Source organism: Pelobates fuscus, chromosome 8 (genome assembly GCF_036172605.1).
Source record: "Pelobates fuscus isolate aPelFus1 chromosome 8, aPelFus1.pri, whole genome shotgun sequence".
Classification (NCBI taxonomy): domain Eukaryota; kingdom Metazoa; phylum Chordata; class Amphibia; order Anura; family Pelobatidae; genus Pelobates; species Pelobates fuscus.
Genome location: NC_086324.1, coordinates 20400067 through 20414592, shown reverse-complemented (window position 1 = coordinate 20414592; position 14526 = coordinate 20400067). Strand labels below are relative to the sequence as shown.

General features: G+C 45.7%; 1 protein-coding gene across 1 annotated transcript in view; it reads right to left on the bottom strand.

The window, feature by feature from the left end:
* The window catches only part of THSD7B (thrombospondin type 1 domain containing 7B), a 366207-nt gene that overhangs the window by 293643 nt on the left and 58038 nt on the right, over positions 1-14526 (bottom strand). The window contains exon 3 of the mRNA XM_063429372.1: positions 187-358. Within this exon, the coding sequence (XP_063285442.1) occupies positions 187-325 (139 nt within the window). The 5' untranslated portion in view covers positions 326-358. The remainder of the gene's footprint in view (positions 1-186; positions 359-14526) is intronic.

Sequence of the window (14526 nt, the reverse complement as noted above, 5' to 3'; positions counted from 1 at the left end):
AAAAGACAGACATAGAAACATAGAATGTGACGGCAGATAAGAACCATTCGGCCCATCTAGTCTGCCCAATAAGACTAAGACTAAGATTTCATCCAGATCCCACTAGCCAATTGAATGCAGTAAGCTGGTCGTCCTACAAATCTACTACTCATTTACATAATATACAAGAATAAAGTAAAATATCACCTGTTTTCCAGAAAAAATCTTGGTCTTTCCCATCCAAATCCCCCTTTCCGAGAGAAAAGAAAATAGTAACTATTAGTAAGTAATCCTTCATTTTCTTCCATGAAAGAGAAGTCGTCACCAACGCATTTCTTAGACACATGCTTAGCTTTGGTTTGCTCTCCTTTGTTGTTTCCTAAAAATATAAAAGTTTAAAAAAGTATGTTAGCGGGCATAAACATTGCCAGTTTTAGAATGTTGCTGTATCGTGAAGTAATAGACAAGTAAACATATTCTAACTTTGAAGAAAAAAGTATAACGTCATTGGTACGCTTTTGTCTCTGTTATTGCAAATCTGTGCACGTTATTCCTATTTTTCAAAACTACTTTTAACCCGTGTGTCTTCTTATACTTTCACTTGTGTTTTTGGGCCCTGTGAGTCCCATTCTGTTTTTCTGTTCTTTATTGAACATTTCTTCAATAAAAATATACTTACAAAAAAATATATCTCCCAAAAGATTCAACAGAAAAGTTTTATGAAGTTTGTTCTTGAAAGTACATATTAAGTTATGGAAAAAATGCATCTTGTTTTTTCCATCAGTTATAGAATACATACCACCAGAGTATATGATACGTTAATATGTACTCTTCTTTTTCAAAAATAAATCAAGCAATTCAATTTAAGAAAGTCTCTCCATTTTCTGAGGCAGATTAACCAGTCTCCAGATTAGACAATGACAGTGCCCCCTAATTTTAATTGGAAATCATAACTAATAACTGTGCACACATATTTAGCATTTGAAGACAAATATGAGCTAAATCTCTTAGACTCATTCTACATCAATAGATTCACTTTAAGCCCCAATAAATAGACGTTTATAGGTTGTTATTTTTAGATGGATTCACTTAAATCATCAAGTCATAAACAGAGGTTTACCAAGAAATTCTTCTACAATTTTTGTCTATTTATTATTTCATTAGATGATCAGCTTAGGGCACAAATTCGGAAAACATTTGAATACACCAACTGATTCTTAAAAAGCGTATTACTGTGACACATTCCTTTCTAGTTTATACATTGAACCTACTTAGGTTACTCAACAGTTCCTGTCACCCTGAGAGTATAGTTTATACCTATAATGAGATGAAGGATTAATAGGGAACATGGAATTCTTTACCTTAATGATAAGATCAGAGAGAGCGAGATGGAACACAGTGGATTTTGTGTTACATGTCTTAGTATGGTGTAAGATTAAAATTAACAACTTTAAATTAGAAGATACTGAGCTTTAATGTTCAAAGTGTACAGCGGCAGACATTTTTTATTTATCTTTTTATTCTGTAATGAAACATTTTTGTGAACAAACATTTATCTTAGAGCAGAGTACAACTGGCTGTTTGGTAGAAATTCGGCAGTTGGCTACAAAGTGATTGATTTAAAAGAGCGGTGTGTTATCACTGAGGTTTCAAATGCCAGCAGTTCCCTAATTTACTCCTTCTCTATTTTGTTCACACTACAGACCACTCATTATCCTCTTTACCTTACCCACTATGGCCAGAATACAAACCTAGGAGCCCTTAGGCTGTCAACCCAGTTTCTGTCTTTGGATGCTGTTTTTATAGATGTAAATTATATAAATAAATTACTTGCGTAGTACCACATTAGGCTACCTTGGGAACCCCAGTTGTTCCTCAGCAAATCCCCTTGCCCTACATTGCCCTAGTTTAGTTAACATTCTTCCCATCAGTCTTTCCATATTTCAACTGTTTCTTTATTATTATAAGAGCTTCCCTCTTGTATACTTTGTTCTTTTCAAAGCATAGGTTATTGTTAATTTTTACACTAATTGGATGGGGATTCAAAGCCATTTTGGTTAGCTTTGCAATTTGTAGCAATAAATTGGGTATTTTGCTTTTAATTAATGGTTCCTATTGTATACACACTCTGCAGAAAATTCTCATAATTGTCCTGCATTGCAGAAGAGGTCAGGCCACCATAAATTCTTTAGGGACATGTATATTTAGCTGGCCATAAATAAAGCAGAAGAGCTATGTGAGTAGGGTTTCTAAAAAAAATGTAGAGATAAGAGAAAACTATATATAATTCCTGTGGTGTTGATCTTTTAGCACCTTATATAAATTATCTTTATTACCAGGACCAGCACATGTGAATGTATTTTTTAATTGCCATAGATTTGTATGATGCTTGATATAATATTAAGAATGACCCATTGAAGACCACTTCAACCAAGGGCATAACTAGAAAGAGCTGGGCCCTGTTGCAAAAATCAAAGAAGACTCACCTTTGTGATCCCCTCCATCTTGTGTTTTGGGGTTGGATGAGCTTTATTGTGTGCTGGCTGGCCAAGTGTGACTGTGCATGGAGTTAGCAGAGTGTGATTGGCGACTGTCTCTGTTTGTGTGTGGAGGGTTGGTTGAGTGTGATTTTGTGTGAAATTTTGAGTGTAATTGTGTGTATTTAGCTGACTGTAATTGTACATGGTGGATGAGTGTGAATATAACAGTCAAGGTGAGTTTGACTGTGTGATGGGTATGGTATTTTCTCAATGTGATGAGTGTAGGGTGACTGAATGTGTGGAATTTGTGTTTTTTTTTTTTATTCTTTATTTTTGAAGTGCAGCGAAACATACACAGCGTGACAGTGACATTTGGTTGAGATGCATATATAGTTGAATACAGGCTTATATTTAAAACAAAATGTCAGGAGGAACTGCACATAACATTTTTTTTTAAACATAAGACAAGATTTAGTTTTAGTTGCGGCACAAGCTTTTACATACATGCCTATCTTTCCACGTCGTATGGGCAAACGGTCAATATTACTTAGGTTGGGACAAAGACGTGGCATGGTAAAGGAAGTGCACTATTAAACGCTAAAATAATAGGTTAGTCGAACTGTAGTTAATTTCAAGCTGTGAATACCACCGGGAGACTATGCATTGTTGTAAAAGTGATTGGGGCACCCTGACAGAATAAGACAACATAGAATGGTTTGACTTAAGATAAGCTTAGTGGAGGCTTAAACTGAGGACCACTGGGGCTGAGCAGACCTCCGATATAGCAATTATCCGTGTGGGACCGATCAGGGAGAGACAGTCACAAGGTATGCTGAGTAGTCACAGCGTGAGTCCGGGGACATTAGGTCTCATGTGGGCTGTGTTAACATTTTGGCTGCTGCCTCTTGCGGATCCCGTGGTTATGGTGTTCTGTGCTTGTCTCCATGATTGCACAGCAGCGCTAGGAAGGCAACAGTCAGTGAAGGGGTGGCGTACTGTCCCGCCAAAGCACAAATTTTCCGGGGGGCCAGCAAGCATGAACAGACTTTTCGGTTACTCTTCTGGACGGCAGTAGTTCTCTCTGTTTGAGGCTTGATTTTCAGCCAAGTTCACTGCTTGGCCGGGAGCTGGTAAGTCCGTTTGGCAGAGCCGTATTGCGGCATGGTTTCTCCTGCTATCTCCCGGGTTTGCTTCATCGGGCTGCTGAGCAGGTGAAGCTGCAGAGCCAGCTGGGTCCTCTGAACTTGTGGCTCATCCGCCTCCGACCCGATGGTGTCATGAGCGGATCTTGGGTATGTAGGTCGGGTATGCTAAGTGTGTGCCGTGGCATGTTGTAAGGCACAGTCCCAGGTAGTGGGGTGACGGGGCTTATATTTTCTTGTTGTCCGCAGGCTGTGTGTGCGCCAGAGCCCGGCGTGGGCCTCTGGAGCGTCATGATGGAGCTTGTTGTGCCGCTTCAGCTCCTTCCCGTGGGGGCCGGGATGACCCCCCCCGGCCCAAGAGGGGGGTACGGGGCCTGCGAGGTGTGCTACAGGGTCGTGGTGTGGCGACCAGGCAATTGAGTAGGGCAGTGGCCGTCTGCCCCGCTTCTTCCCTGAGTAGGCCGCAGGCTCCGAAGTCTCGTACCGCCAGGGCCCCGAAACTCCCGATCTCGGAGTCCACAGTGATGCCAACCCTCTCCTGCACATTTCAGCGGGCTATACCGCCTGATTATCAGCGGTAAGTCCTTGATTTCTGTCGGTTGGAGTTAAAGTTAGTTGGAGCCTCAGGGCCATGCGACCGGTCAGCATGGCGGTCAGGCCCCACCCCCCGGAATTTGTGTTTTTTTTGTAAATATCATTTTTATTTCCTGGATAGAAGAGAAAAAAATGGTCATTTCTGCATAGACTCGCAGGTCTGTGCGATTGTCGACAACATGTTAGATTCAAACATAAAACGGGCACGCAGGCCCAACAAGGCTGTCGGACACGCAGGTCCCAGGTATCAACAACAATAAAAGCTCATGTAGGTGAGTCCCCCCCTCCCTCCCCCAAACTCTGCCCATTCGTCCCTTGCGTTGTGGTCCTCCGAAGAGGGGTAACCACCCTTGACTAAGCTGTTGTCCCCCCAGGTTAAGACAAGATCCCTCTAGTTGGCTACCTCTAAGGTGTCTAATGAAGAGTACTCTATAACCTCCCTTGCGTCCCTTGCGAGGGCTGTTTGTGATCTGCCTGTGCGAGAGGGATGAGTACTTGGTCTGTTGATTTGCATCTGTGGGGGTTCGCGTCTGTTGAGGTTCCCTATTGACAGCTTACCACTACAGCGGAATGCCATTTTGTAGGGAGGTGAACATGTAAGGCTCATTTCCAGTGCCTTTATGTCGTCGTGGCCTTCGGGTAGCATTTCTCGTTTGTGACTCTCGGGTAGTGGGGAAGGGAGAGGGTTAGGAAAGTGAAGGGAAGGAGGAGGAGGGTCTGTCCGTCGTCCCCGAAATCATTTAGGCAGAGTATAGCCCTATATTTAGTTTTGTAGCATCGTCAGGAAGTCCTGTCTCGTCGTAGTCAGTATCCAGTGAGTCCAGATGTCCAAGTATGTCTGTCGCTGTTTTTCAGTTGCTAACATGGAGAGCTCCTCCACCGCTCTCAGTTCCTCCATGTGGGTGAACCACTTGAGAAGGGGAGGAGTCTCACTCTTTTTCCAGTATTGTGGTATAGTTTGTTTGGCCATGTTTAGGATACGGATTGTAAGCGATTTTTTGTACCTAGAAATCGGTATAGTCGTGTGGTGGAGCAGCATTGCTGCAGGTTCTAATGGTGGTGGGTTGTCAGAGAAGCGGGATGTGATTGTGTGTATCTTCCTCCAGAACGGTTGGATGAGTTCGCAAGCCCACCAAATATGTATAGGTGTACCCGGTGCCTTTGTGCATCTCCAGCATATGTTGGTCCCATGGGCATGTATGTATTGAGTTGTGTCTGGGGTGCAGTACCATTGCGTGAGTATCTTATAAGCTATCTCCTGGCTCTTACTAAATATGGAGCAGTGGTGTGTGATCTCACATATCTTTTCCCATTCCCTTGCGCTGAATGTATGGTCAAGGGCCTCCTCCCATTTACCCATAAAACGTGGTGTGGCCGTGGGTGTGTGTGTTTGTAGGAGGGTGTAAAGCTGCGAAATACCATGTGGTAGTGGGTCAGGGTCTACGCAGAGTTGTTCAAAGGTAGTGAGTCCCCTCGTGAGAGCTCCTGCCCGTGGTAGGGTTTTGGTGTAGCTCACTAGTTGCGCGTATCGGAAGTGGGTCGTGAACGGCTGGTTAGGGTCACCACCACACAAGTCAGATAAGGACCTCAGCCCCTGACCGGAGCACACATGTCTCAGCCTCGGCATTGGGCATTGCACCAGGGCCCTCAGTGCCCTAGGGTCCTTGCCTGGTGGGAAGCCTGGATTGTGTGTGAGGGGGAGCAGTGGGGACGGGTATGTGGAGAGTGTGTGTCTGCCGATACTCCCTCTCCATACCTTCAGCGTCGCTTTCGTGTATGTGGAGTAGTGTGTTTCCTTTCCGTCGGTCCCCCCGGGGAGCCACGGGATGAGGGCGGCTGGGATCCCAGCCAACCCCTCCTCCGCCTGTTTCCATAATTTACTGACCCCAGTTTTAGACCACTCCACTACCCGTTGCAGATGGCATGCCTTGTAGTATTGCCGGAAATCGGGTAGGGCTAGGCCCCCTTTGTTCCTAGGTTGGGTGAGTAGTGCGTATTTTAGTCTGGGTCTCCTCCCGTCCCATACAAAGGCTCCCATCGCTTGTCGAAGTGTGGTAAAGAATGAGGTGGGGATCGAGATGGGCAGAGCCTGAAAGAGGTAGAGTAATCTCGGTAGCAGGTTCATTTTAATTACTTGGATTCTGCCCAGCCAGGAGATGTGCGGTAGGGCCCACTCCCTCATGTCTGCTTGGAATCTAGCCAGTATCGGGGCAAAATTTGCTGTAAAGAGCTCCGATTCCCTAACCGTCAGCCAGGTGCCGAGGTAGCGGATTTTTTCAGCGGCCCACTGGGACGCGAAGCTGCGTTGGAGCTGCGTCGTTCTCCTTGCGGGTACGCTGACATTTAAAACATATGACTTGGAGAAGTTGATCTTGTACCCCGATAACCTGCCAAAGGTCTGGAATTCCTGAACTAGATTGGGGAGGGAGATCTCTGGGTGTGTTATAAAGAATAGGAGGTCATCTGCGTACGCGGCAAGCTTATGGTGTGTATCTCCTATGTGTACTCCCTTGATGTCTGGGTGATGGCGGATAGTATTGAGCAGGGGTTCCAGGGCCAGGACAAATAGCAACGGAGATAGGGGGCACCCCTGTCTCGTTCCATTGTGAATTGGGAACGCCTCGGTTGGCGCCCCATTGACCAGGACGTGTGCCGTCGGGTGAGTGTACAGGGCCTTGATCCATCCCTGCAGGTACGGCCCCACACCCAAGTGTGACAGTGTCTGGAACATATACGTCCAGCAGACCCTATCAAAGGCCTTCTCCGCATCCGTGGACAGCAGGAGAAGGCCCGTGTCGTCCCCTGTTTTTTTGTGCATTATAGTAAGGGCCCTTATGGTGTCATCCCTGGCTTCCCTGCCCATCACAAACCCCACCTGGTCCGGATGGACCAGAGAGGGAACGTGCACCTGGAGCCGGGTCGCCAGGACCTTCGCTAGCAGTTTGATGTCGTTATTTATAAGGGATATGGGCCGGTAGCTCCCGCAGTGCTCCCGGTCCTTACCCTCTTTCGGGATTATAGTGATGTGTGTCATGAGCGCTTGTGGGGGCAGTTCGTGTCCCTCCCTGATGGCATTGAACATGTCTAGGAGTGGGGGGTATAGGATCTCGGCATAGCTTTTGTAATATTTGATGGGCAGGCCGTCTGGACCCGGTGTCTTGCCCGGTTTCATGGATTTAATAGCTAGCGCTAGTTCCCCCATAGATATAGGTTCATCCAGCTGGTCGGCCGTGGCCGCCGTCAGAGAAGGGAGCGTATGGGTCTGTAGGTATTCATCTATTGAGGTCTTAAGTGATCGTGACTGGGCGTCGGTGTGGGGGCGTGGGAGGGAGTACAACCCTGCGTAGTATGTGCGGATGATTTCCTGGATTTTGGCCGGGTGTCTGTGTAGGACCCCCGCCTTGTCTCGGATCCTGTCAATGTATGTGTCGTGGCGCCTTTTGGCTAGCATGCGCGCCAGGAGTTTCCCACTTTTGTTCCCGTGGATCGCGAAGAAAGCCCTATTTCGCAGAGCGTCCCTTTGATGAGTGGAGTGAATGAGCGTAGTTAGTTCCCTACGCAAGCTGAAGAGAGTGGCCTGGTGTGTGGGGAGTTGGTGTTGTTTGTTAAGTGTGTCTGCCTGTGCTATGTCCGATAGCAATTTAGCCATGCGGGCTTCCCTCTGTTTTTTCAGGAGCGCACTTTTTTGGATGAAGTGGCCTCTGATGACGCTCTTATGTGCCTCCCAGCGTATGGTGGGGGAGGTCTGTTCGCAGGTGTTATAGGCGAAATATTCCCTTAGTGTCTCCCCTATGTCCGACGTGATCGTAGGGTTTGTAAGCAATGATTCATTCAACCTCCACTTGGAGATCTTGGGCCTGTGGAGGGGGGAGTGTAATTTGATGGTCACTGGGGCGTGGTCCGACCACGTCACAGTGCCTTGGTCAGCTTGTAAGACTAGCGGTATGTGGTAGCTGGGGACTAGTAGATAATCTATGCGGGTGTAGGAGTTATGAGGGTGGGAATAAAAGGTGAAATCCTTTTCGTCGGGGTGGAAGGCTCTCCAACAGTCTACTAGCTTATTCTTGGCCAGGAGAGTTTTAATGGCTGTAAGGTATTGTGAGGGGATGTGTGTGTGGCCCGAGGAGGAGTCCCACTTGGGGTCTAACGCTACATTTAGATCCCCTCCCACTATTAGTATGCCTTCCTGGAAACCCGCCAGTGTGCGGAGCGTCTTAGCCAAGAATTTATATTGCCCTCGGTTAGGGGCATAGAGGTTGGCTAAAGTATACACAGTGCCAGCGATCGTCCCCTTGAGGAACAGGAAGCGGCCCTCCGGGTCCGTCAGGACCCCAGTTTCTATAAATGGGAGGTGTCTATGCAGGAGTATTGCCGTGCCCCGGGATTTACCTCCCTGGAAGTCACTATAGTACCCCCTGGGGTAGTGTTGGTTCGTCAACGTGGGTCGTGAGCCTCCCCTAAAATGGGTCTCTTGCAGAAACACTATGGATGCTCGTGCTGTCCTAAAGTCCTTATGGGCTCCAGCCCTTTTTTCTGGCGTGTTTAGTCCCCTAGTGTTCAGTGTGAAAATGGTGAGTGGGGCCGGTATCAGAGACATACTGGGTGTGTGTCAGTTGCTCACAGGTGATACGGTCACTTCTGTCCGGTCGTCAGGTACAGCAAGTACGGGATAGGGTAACTTGGGGAAAACCGGGAAGATCAGAGGGTGAGAGGGGAAGGAACGTACCCTCTGGGTCTAGAAACTGGGCACGGATGAGTAACACTATATACAAAAATGGAGTTGAGCGTTGGAGGGCAGTAATCACCCCCCCCTCCCGTAGGTAGGAGGGGTGCACCGCTCACCTAGGGTTAGAACGCTCCAACCAGTAGGGTAGCAAAGGAGTCCAAGAGGCCCCAAGTGGGCAGAACCTAGTGGGCCCAGGACGCTCCCAGAAAGATCGCACGTGCCTCTGCGAGCCCCCGGAGTTCCGCCCAGTCAGGACATCCCGTCTCCCCGCCTCATGGCTCACTACGCAGGGAGTGTAGCCTATGATGTACCTCTATAAGCAAATGTTTGCAGGGTCTGTGTCATGACCGCAGTTTGTGGACTGGTTGGCCCACCGATGTGACATGGTGTCTTTCGTCTAAGTGTGCCCCGCCCACCACCCCCTCGGTCTCTGGGTGATTCCTAAGTATCTAGGGTCAAAGAAAACCACCTAGCTTAGAGTAGTGAGAGTTTAACCTTGGTCCCCCCCGGAGGTCATATGCATCCCCTTACTCCCCCCCTCCCCCCCACCTAGGCTCCGTGACATGCCTCCATCCAAGCCCGGCCCTGACCCTCATCAGCCATCCGGTCCCTGTACTACATGCTACAATATATGTCTAAGTGGCCCCTAGAAGGCCCAGCATAGTGTTCTCCTGAAACCCTCTTATAACCCGGCAAGGGTGAAATCAAGATAGCCGGGAGAGCAGCAACGGTCCATAAAGTCTGAGGGGACCCACTGTATAACTGCGTGGGCCGCATAACCCCTCTACTAGTGCTTATGTGGCTGGCTCTCCCGTCTCGTGTGGGTGGTATGGTGGCATTTGCCGGTTAGCGTTCCAGTGTGTCCTAATAGGTTGTGCCTAAGGGCTGTAGCCTTTCGGGGTGACTATAGGGGTGGTTCATGTAGTCCTCCCTAACTCCACGCATAAAAAGGGGGGACAAGTCCAGGGCTGAAAAGTGTCTATCTCCCTCCCTCCATGCCATGATTAGGCAGAGTATGCCACTCGGTAGGGCCTAGGGCCACCCCTTCTCCCCCTCCCCAATTATTCGGCCCACTGTCCTTATGTTGTGGGGAAGCGTGTAGTCCCGTACCCCCCTTGTCCCCTTAGGCATACTTGCGGTAATGGAGCGGGAAGAGGAAGGTTGTCCCCAGACTCCGGGTCGTTCGTCCGCTGATTGCTCCACATGGGCCCATGGTTTGGAGGCGGAAAGCCAACTGTAAGTCCCAGGAAGCTCAAAATAATGGCGATGTTCGGAGCGGTATGGATGCAACAAAAAGAAAATAGAGGGTGAGGAATGCATACAAGTCCTCCCTTTCAAGGCTTGGTGTGTTTCGTCAGAATCCCAGGGAGCGGCAGGGTCGGTGTTACAGTTAGTTCTGTGTTCCTGCTGGTCTTATCGTCTGCATGCGGGGGTTCCGCAGTCGTTGGGGTTTGGGACCCATGCCTTGAGGCCTAGGACCTTCCGTGTAAAATCTGAGCGGGTTCGGCCATATTAGCTTCTCCGGTGGCAGATGTAACTCGCGTTGAAGCGTCTCTAAGTCTTCTGCACCCGTGACCATGAAGGGGCCTGAGGGTGTCGCTACTTGAAGGCCTGTGGGAAAGCACCATCGGTACCTTAGGTTGGCGGACTGCAATTACCTGGTGAAAGGTTTCAGGGCTCGCCGGTACGCCAGTGTAGCAGGGGACAGATCTGGGTATAGCTGGATGTCCGACCCTTCTAGCAACACCTTGTCCGCGGCCCGCGCTTTGCGTAGGATCTCTTCCTTAAGCTGGAAACTCTCCAAGCAGCAAATGATGTCTCTGGGGGGGTCCCCCTGGGGGCCCTTGGGGTCTCAGGGCCCGGTGCGCTCTAACAAAGCCTATGTGCGTCTGTGGCGGCCGAACTAGGAGCCTATTGAAAAGTTCCATCAGTGTACTCTGTACTGGGGCCTTGGTATCCAACTCCTCTGGGACCCCCCTTACCCTAATGTTCTGGCGCCTGCCTCGGTTGTCGAGGTCTTCTATATGCAGGGCCATCTGTCTCATCACTGTGGTATGGTGCTGCAGCATGTCTGTGTTAGCAGCCTGTGCCGCTGCCACGTGGTCACAGTCCGCTTCAATCTGCGATACTCGTTGGTTGAGGTCTTGTAAGTCCTCTCTCAGCGCGTGGAGTTCCGCCGTGATCGAGGAGTGCAACTCAGCGTTGGCTGTCTTGAGGTCGGTTTTCGTGGGTAAGTCTTTTAGCAGGGCCATCAGGTCCGGCATCGCAGGGTCTCTTGTCACCCGCGTTTCAAGGGCCTGCTCTCCCGTTGGGGAACGCTGGGAGAAAATGTCCGACTCAGTGGAGTCATTTGAGGCCTGCGGATCCAAGTCCGCCTGCGCAAGCAGGTATCGTTTCATTGTCGGGGTCGGGGTTCCTTTTGGGGGATCCCCTGGTCTTTGGGCGTGTGAGGCTCGATGAGTCTTACCCATCACTGCGGTCAGAGTGCGGATTAAACGAGGTTACAAGCCGAGCCAGCGGGGAGCTCAGGGATCAAGCTGCCATCTTCTCGGACCGCTAGGCCACGCCCGAATTTGTGTTTTTAACTGTAACTTGCACTCATTCTTGCATAAGCACTCATGTTCTCTTACACAATATAAACACACACCGTATCCCATACACATATACACACATAGACATACACTCTCACCCCTACAAACATATACACACATTGTGTTTATGCTGCTCAAATACAAATATTGTGTACCGTCTTAGGCCCCCAAATACTTTTTTTTTTCTGTGGCCAACCTGGACACTGGTGATAGGCTGAGAGCACTGGGCAACATTCCAAAGGCTGCACACCATTCTAAACCGAAAAGCACAACATCTCATTTATCAGTGAAGCACTGGTGAGGTGACAGAATATAAAAATAGCTTAAGGTGGGCACATCACCCAGCACCATACAGGACTGGCATTAAACAATCATTGAATTACTTATGGCATCAAACTTCTAATTTTATGTGAAATTACTGTGTTTTAGTTTAGTGCTCATGATTATATTTCTTTAAAACTTAATTTATGACAATAATTTCAGGTATCAGCTGCAGAACAGGTAACATTGCGATGTTTACAACAAGCTAAAGAGGAATTTAATTACTCGATGTAGTAAATAAATTATGCATTTAATCATTCCGTGTGTTCCATCTGCTGTTCCCTTAATCAAATTAAATTTAATATCATTTGTTTCTGATTCATCTCCCAACAATTGGCATTATCTGCTTCTCACAGCACAGTGAAGTTTTTTAATTTGATAATGTCTTGGAAACACTTTAACAAACATATATTTAATTTGACCTAATCTGGTTAATTCTGTAGTTATCACTGACCCTCCAGATCATTGAATTTCGATTATGTTGAGAATAAATGTGCGTTTTGTTTCCACAATATTAAAGTTTTATTGTTTAATCATCGAAGAATAAAAAAAAATTGCAATACTTTGTAACAGCTCTAAGCCTTAACACTATGGGGTCTATTCTCAAAAACACCAAAATGTTTAACTTAAATACTATAACCCTCCAGTATAGTAGTCCAGTATAACCTTAAATACTATAACCAATTCTAGAACAACATCATAGGAAATTGGAGTTTGGCAAAAGGAATGACAGCTGGTTCAGGAATATACACAGTTGTGAGCCGAACAACATATACTGATGTATGGCAAAATTACCCATTAATTGAACTTCAGTTTCATTACCATAAAGTAAAAGTAATGGGACATTTGATATAAACACTGGTATCTCTGTCTGTGATTATTAATATAAATGTATTTTTCAATTCATAAAACATATTTACACATTTCAGTTTTCATCGTAAACCAATCTAATACATTTATGTGTATGTGTAACATTTTAAATCCACTTACAGACACTTACAACAAAGGCATTCAGGCACACTAAGACACAATTTCTCTCGCTTATACATTCATATAGAAATCTGCTCTCACAGGTGGATTCACAGACACTCTCATAAATGCATGCTCTCACATGCACCTTGAGAAGGAATTTTATACTTACGGTGATAAATAAAAATTATTGTTTTCCATTGAATGAAAACAATACATTGAATGAAAGTTTTTTTTCTTCACTATAGACAAACATTAAAATTGCTTTTGTTTCATATTGCTCTTTTATTCCAAGACACCCTTGAGGTTTATTCAAAACATATTAATGCCTTTATACCAATTATATTATTTGCTATCATAAAAACATTGTGCCAAAATACTCCATGCCAGCACGGGATTGTCTCTTCTGGAAATTGGAAATATATTGTCTGTAACACCACCTTGAACCCCATTCCTCTGCCAGTATCTGCTATTTCCCTATACCCACCTAACCATTACTTTATCATAAAGCCATATCCCCCAGCCCTCTCCGCAAAAAAATAAGTTCATGCAATTATTCTTTTTTTTGTCTTGACTGCTTAGTTTAAAATAATATTAATATCTACGTGCAGCATATTAAATATAATTACTTTGTAAAATGTATCTTAATAATATAATCACAATGTTACAGGAGGACATCAACATTAGCCCTCCTGTGTAGACACAGTAATGTGTCACAGTAATACGCTTTTTAAGAATCAGTTGGTGTATTTAAATGTTTCCGAATTTGTGCCCTATGCTGATCATCTAATGAAATAATAAATAGACAAAAATTGTAGAATAATTTCTTGGTAAACCTGTTTATGACTTGATGATTTAAGTGAATCCATCTAAAAAAAAACAAAAAAAACCTATTTATTGGGAATTTCTACATACACCCCCCCCCCGCCCCTGATCTGTTCTACATATACCCTATTCCTCTATCAGTATCTACGATATTGTCTTAACAAATTCTCCCACCACTGGTTATATTTGGAAAAATAAATAAATAATTCATGTTTATAATCTAAGACAGTGTTCCACAACCCAGTCCTCATGGACCACTAACAGTTTTGTCAGTGTCTCCATTGAAATAAAACAGCGAAATACATAAATCTTGGACTGTTGATGGTCCATTAGGACTGGGTTGGGGAACACTGGTCTAAGACACAAATAATTAATTGAAGCTAAAAAATAAAAACATTTAGGAGTCATCCCAGCCCAGCATGGGGCATCTCACTGAGATCTTCCCTGGTACTCCAGTGGACTATTTTCCCTTTAATTACTAGCATTTCTATATGAAGGTGTCTACACAGAAGGGCTAATGTTGATGTCCTCCTGTAACATTGTGATTATTTTATTAAGATACATTTTACAAAGTAATTAAATTTAATATGCTGCAGGTAGATATTAATATTATTTTAAACTAAGCAGTCAAGACAAAAAAAGAACAATTGCATGACACAGTAAATGTTGGCGAAATACCAATATATTTTGCCTTCATTCACTCTTAACTGGTATTCCTTCGGGAGAACATTAGAAATATTATTTCAAAAGGGACAAACGGTGTTGCTAGTTCGCGTATGGAAGGTTTACAGATCAATAAGCATTGAAAAAAAATAAAGTACCCAATTAAATGTGGTATATAAAACAACACAATTCTAGAAAACATTTAACGGAGTAAAGCACAAATGTTATTTGTTTTA